This window comes from Symphalangus syndactylus, chromosome 20 (genome assembly GCF_028878055.3).
Source record: "Symphalangus syndactylus isolate Jambi chromosome 20, NHGRI_mSymSyn1-v2.1_pri, whole genome shotgun sequence".
In the NCBI taxonomy this organism is placed as follows: domain Eukaryota; kingdom Metazoa; phylum Chordata; class Mammalia; order Primates; family Hylobatidae; genus Symphalangus; species Symphalangus syndactylus.
In genome coordinates, this window is record NC_072442.2 from 57,725,270 (window position 1) to 57,731,269 (window position 6,000).

General features: G+C 50.1%; 1 protein-coding gene across 1 annotated transcript in view; it reads left to right on the forward strand.

Annotated features, from left to right (window-relative positions):
- MYH3 (myosin heavy chain 3) overlaps positions 1-5,770 on the forward strand; it is a 29,860-nt gene extending 24,090 nt beyond the window's left edge. The window contains exons 32-41 of the mRNA XM_055258312.2: positions 99-264; positions 564-688; positions 1,528-1,836; positions 2,290-2,493; positions 2,570-2,695; positions 3,846-4,016; positions 4,108-4,212; positions 4,367-4,462; positions 4,570-4,707; positions 5,623-5,770. Of these exons, the coding sequence (XP_055114287.1) occupies positions 99-264; positions 564-688; positions 1,528-1,836; positions 2,290-2,493; positions 2,570-2,695; positions 3,846-4,016; positions 4,108-4,212; positions 4,367-4,462; positions 4,570-4,707; positions 5,623-5,649 (1,467 nt within the window). The 3' untranslated portion in view covers positions 5,650-5,770. The remainder of the gene's footprint in view (positions 1-98; positions 265-563; positions 689-1,527; positions 1,837-2,289; positions 2,494-2,569; positions 2,696-3,845; positions 4,017-4,107; positions 4,213-4,366; positions 4,463-4,569; positions 4,708-5,622) is intronic.
- Positions 5,771-6,000: the final 230 nt, after the last annotated feature.

Sequence of the window (6,000 nt, forward strand, 5' to 3'; positions counted from 1 at the left end):
TGTAGCCCTAACTTTGCATTTAATTTAGTTATTTAGTATTTAGTTAGAAACCTAGAGGAGAGCTCAGAAATGGAGAGACCTTCCGTCCGGTGTTCCAGGTGTTGGCAGAGTGGAAGACAAAGTGTGAGGAGAGCCAAGCAGAGCTGGAGGCATCCCTGAAGGAGTCCCGCTCCTTGAGCACTGAGCTCTTCAAACTGAAAAATGCCTATGAGGAAGCCTTAGATCAACTTGAAACTGTGAAACGGGAAAATAAGAACTTAGAGCGTAAGCTATTCGAAACCCTCTGAAACCTCCTCCTTTCATGCTGTATTGCTCTAGAGCATGCTGGCGTGGGTGTGGCTTCATCATTCAGTTTCCTACACACGTGTGTTAATGCACACGGAGAAAGTGTTCACCATCTGACGGGTTACGTTTTAGCCTCTCTCTGTACAATATTTTATCTCTAGGAAACAGGAAACCTTAGGATTATAATAAACCAGGTGAAAAGCATTGAGTCAATGCTTTGCATGTCTGGAAACCCATGCAGAGGCGCTCATATGCAATTGAAACTTATTTCTTTACAGAGGAGATAGCAGATCTCACAGAACAAATTGCTGAAAATGGTAAAACCATCCATGAACTGGAGAAATCAAGAAAGCAGATTGAGCTGGAAAAGGCTGATATCCAGCTGGCTCTCGAGGAAGCAGAGGTGAGTACTGGGGCGCAGACGCAGACGCAGACGCAGACGCAGGCGCAGGCGCAGCCATGGTGAGCCGCGGCCAGGGAGGCTAGCTGCTCCGCGCTGTGTCTTCATTTTTGCCTTTGTCAAATCACAGTCCTAATGCCTGCTGCTTTCCTGTCACACAGCAAAACTGTGAGGCTGAATAATACCTGTGAATTATCTTAAATTTATTGGAGAAGACTGTCATATTAAATAGGCCTAAAGACGAGATTTTACAAAATATTAGATGAATTAAAAATATCTAGAAAGTCCTTTATTCTCCTAAGAAATATGATTTAAACATTATTATTGGTTGATAGTATAATCAAAACCAAAAAGCAATGAAACATAGTTTTATTTCTGCACTGAATATAAATCTGGGACTTTTTTTTTTTTTTTGAGACGGAATTTCGTTCTTGTTGCCCAGGCTGGGGTGCAGTGGCACAATCTCAGCTCACTGCAACCTCTGCCTCCCGGGTTCAAGTGATTCTCCTGCCTCAGCCTCCCGAGTAGCTGGAATTACAGGCAGGCACCACCATGCCTGGCTAATTTTTGTATTTTTAGTAAAGACAGGGTTTCACTATGTTGGTCAGGCTGGTCTTGAACTCCTGACCTCAGGTGATCTGCCCGCCTCGGCCTCACAAAGTGCTGGGATTACTGGCGTGAGCCACTGCGCCCGGCCAAATTTGGGACTTTTAAAAAGTGAATCGTGAATATTGTAGGATTAGATTTAGGACTAGTCCACTGAAGCTTTGTTACCTTGCAGGGAAGTAGATTTGGCTCCATCCCATCACGGACACTATTTGATTTACTTTTGTTTCTTAAAGGCTGCTCTTGAGCACGAAGAAGCCAAGATCCTCCGAATCCAGCTTGAATTGACACAAGTGAAATCAGAAATTGATAGAAAGATCGCCGAGAAGGATGAAGAGATCGAGCAGCTGAAGAGGAACTACCAGAGAACAGTGGAAACCATGCAGAGCGCCCTGGACGCCGAGGTGCGGAGCAGGAATGAAGCCATCCGGCTCAAGAAGAAGATGGAGGGGGACCTGAATGAAATCGAGATCCAGCTGAGCCACGCCAACCGCCAGGCGGCAGAGACCCTCAAACACCTCAGGAGTGTCCAGGGGCAGCTGAAGGTTTGAGAGAACCCATCGGGGAAAAGCCTCTCTCGTCCTCACATACTCAGAAATGTAGGCTGGGCACAGTGGTGCACGCCTGTAGTCCCAGCGCTCTGGGAGACTGAGGCAAGAGGCTCACTTGAGCCCGGGAGTTTGAGACCAGCCTGGGCAATATAGCGAAACCTTGTCTCTACAAAAAAACCTAAAAATTAGCTAGGCATGGTGGCACAAGCCTGTGGTCTCAGCTACTTGGGAGGCTGAGATGGGAGGATTGCTTTCCAGGAGGCAGAGGTTACAGTGAGCTGAGATCACGCAACTGCACACCAGCTTGGGTGACAGAACAAGACCTTGTCTCAAAACAAAAACAAAACAAACAACAACAAAAAAACAAACAAAAACTCAGAGATGTAGATGAGGCTCGTGGTCCTAACACCTCAACTTCAAATAGAATGTTCCTTTTTCTCTGGCTAGGATACGCAGCTCCACCTGGATGATGCCCTCCGGGGCCAGGAGGACCTGAAGGAGCAGCTGGCGATCGTGGAGCGCAGAGCCAACCTGCTGCAGGCCGAGGTGGAGGAGCTGCGGGCCACTCTGGAGCAGACGGAGAGGGCCCGGAAACTGGCGGAACAGGAGCTGCTGGACTCCAACGAGAGGGTGCAGCTGCTGCACACCCAGGTGAGGGAAGAGAGAGGAAGAGAGGCGAGGTTCCAGCCTCAGACGCACCTGGTTAACAGCCCTCCTCTTGCCCTAGAACACCAGCCTCATCCACACCAAGAAGAAGCTGGAGACAGACCTCATGCAGCTCCAGAGTGAGGTAGAAGATGCCAGCAGGGATGCAAGGAACGCTGAGGAGAAGGCCAAGAAGGCCATCACGGACGTAAGGCGTCTCCTTCCTGCTGCCCTCGGGCTGCCGGGATTGCATTGCATTAAAGCCCTCACGTAGTTAGACAGGTGCGGTCTCCCCCAGCCACACCTGGTGCACATTCTTCTCCCCGAGCGCTCCCATCTCCGCTCAAACTCCCCTGTTCCCTCCTGCACTTTAGAAGAAGGACGTAAGAAAAAAAGACAGGAAGGGATTATATCCTAGTCGTTCTGCCTGTGGAGAGGTATGCACGTCTTTCCTTCAACATCTGACTTATTCCAAATAAGAAAACAAGAACCTGAGGTGTCAATATCCCACACATTTCTCCCTGGGTCTCCGAGGCTTTCTCCCGGCGGCCCACCGCGCTCATGGCGCCACCTGCTGCCCGGCGGGAGAACTTTACCTCGAAATGATTTTGCTGTTGCTGTGCAGCCTTAATTCTCCAGAGGCCTTCCCTTAATCTCACTATCCCCAAATCTATGAGGCTGGGCATCAAGTCAGACTACTCTAAGTCTCAAGCTCCTTTGAAAATATATATTGGTGATAATGAAAAAAAGAATTTCCCAGGGGCAGGGGAGGGTTTCAAAGGAGGCCAGCTTAAGAAAGGGAAGAAACTGTTTCCCAGTCTATCCCTAAAGTTCTCATTGCCTCATTGATTAGGTTATTTTATCTACTGGGTGTAGCTCTGGCCCTCTTCCAGGGTGGCAGAGTGTGCTTCATCACGGTCTCACCTGTTGTCCCTTTACTTTCTTTCTGTTTTCCCCACCCCCCGAGACGGAGTTTCACTCTTACTGACTAGGCTGGAGTGCAATGGTGAGATCTCGGCTCACTGCAACCTCCTCCTTCTGGGTTCAAGCAACTCTCCTGCCTCAGCCTCCAGAGTAGCTGGGAATACGGGCACCTGCCACCACGCCCAGCTAATTTTTTGTATTTTTAGTAGAGATGGGGTTTCACCATGTTGAGCAGGCTGGTCTTGAACTCCTGACCTCAGGTGATCCACCCGCCTTGGCCTCCCAAATTGCTGGGATTTACAGGCGTGAGCCACCGCACCTGGCCTGTCCTTTTTCTTTAGCATGGTCTCTGGTCCTCTGAGGTCCCCAGGTTTTGACAGTTTCGAGGCACTGGAGCTTCCTCTGCATCCTAGCGAGTCCCATGTGCTTTTCAGGCTGCCATGATGGCGGAGGAGCTGAAGAAGGAGCAGGACACCAGCGCCCACCTGGAGCGGATGAAGAAGAACCTGGAACAGACGGTGAAGGACCTGCAGCACCGTCTAGATGAGGCTGAGCAGCTGGCCCTGAAGGGCGGGAAGAAGCAGATCCAGAAACTGGAGACCAGGGTGTGTGCAGGAGGAACCCCGCCTGCGCCGAGCTTTCCAGCCTCCCAGTCACGCTCCAGCCCCAGACTAATTTCCCCACCCTCTCCCCCAGATCCGAGAGCTGGAGTTTGAGCTTGAGGGGGAGCAGAAGAAGAACACAGAGTCTGTTAAGGGCCTGAGGAAGTATGAGCGGAGGGTCAAGGAGCTGACGTATCAGGTAAGTGGAAAGCAAACGCCATGATCGTGTCCTCTGTGACGTGCAGATTCTCCACCAAACTACAGGAAGAAACACTTTAGCCCAGAAAGCTGCCCATGCTGTGTGCAAATCTGCCCCCTCCTCTCCAGTGACATTCCCACTTTCTCATTCTTAGAGTGAAGAGGACAGGAAGAATGTGCTGAGACTGCAGGATCTGGTGGATAAACTGCAAGTGAAAGTCAAGTCCTACAAGAGGCAGGCGGAGGAGGCTGTAAGTGAGATAGGTGCTGACTGTGGCAGGCAGACGGGGCTGTTTCCCATGGTGAGTTCTGAGAGAGGCGCGTGCTGATCTAACCTGCCTGGGCTCCTTGGTTTTAGGATGAACAAGCCAATGCTCATCTCACCAAATTCCGAAAGGCTCAGCATGAGCTGGAGGAAGCCGAGGAACGTGCGGATATCGCAGAATCTCAAGTCAACAAGCTCCGCGCTAAGACTCGAGACTTCACCTCCAGCAGGGTCAGTCGCTGAGCTGGGAGGAGCCCTCCCAGGGACTGTAGAAACTTCTTAGCTGGAAGGAACCTCAGAGAACCCTTTACTTTAGAGCTGGGGAGTCTCAGGCTCAGGAAGAGAAAGTGCTTAAAGTCACTTAGCTGACTGGACCCTCGCTAGAATCCAGGTCTGTGAGTCACAATAAAAACCGTCATCCTGCAGATATACACCATGGAATACTATGCAGCCATAAAACAGAATGATATCATGTCCTTTGCAAGGATGTGGATGAAGCTGGAAGCCATCATTCTCAGCAAACTAACACAGGAACAGAAAACCAAATACCACATGTTCTCACTCATAAGTGGGAGTTGAACAGTGAGAACACGTGGACACAGGGAGGGGAACATCACACACTGGGGCCTGTCGGGGGGTGGGGGCAGCAAGGGGAGGGAGAGCATTAGGACAAACAGCTAATGCACGTGGGGCTTAAAACCTAGATGACAGGTTGATAGGTGCAGCAAACCACCATGGCACATGTATACCTGTGTAACAAACCTGCACCTTCTGCACATGTATCCCAACAAAACAAAACAAACCGTCATCCTGAAAAGGAGCCAGCGGGTCCCATTGAGCTCTTTCATGAGCCCCCTGCTGGTAACAAAAGGCTGCTGCAGGATCCCCCTCCAGAGCCCGCTGAACACACAGCATCCGACAGTAGGTTGCTGGCTCTCCAGCGTTTGGGGCTTGCTCTTTCGGAGGGCCAGTTTCTAAGGCTATGGGGTGACTTCATGTATGCAATCGTGCATTTTCCCAAGGTCCAAAAAATATCCTGTGTCCCACTGAAGTAGGCAAGCAACTCTCTGATGCCAGCCGGCAGAAGTGGTGGGTGGGAATGTGTCTCTGCCACCCGACTTGACTCCAGGTGCCCTTTCTTCCCAGATGGTGGTCCACGAGAGCGAAGAGTGAGCCAGCCCTTCTGGAGCAGGACAGAAGATATGCAAAATGTGTATTTTCTTGGTTCCTGACCATTGATACTTAATGTCCATGTGACTCTTTTTCACATGCAATAAACTTTGCTTTGTTTCAATCTGGGACTGCTTTGCTGTGTTTGTTTTCCTCTTCCCCATGCAGAAATGGTTCCTAGTTTGATGGTTTATATGCTCAGAGGTGAAAACTTTGTAAGCAGAGGGCTCGGTAAATTCAATTGGTGTGTGCATGTGCGGAGGGAGAGATGGCTTTTGGCTTAAATCAAAAAGGAAAAAAAAAAAAACTTCCAGGTTAACCTTTGCTTTGGTGGGGAATGGGAGGGAGAGCTTT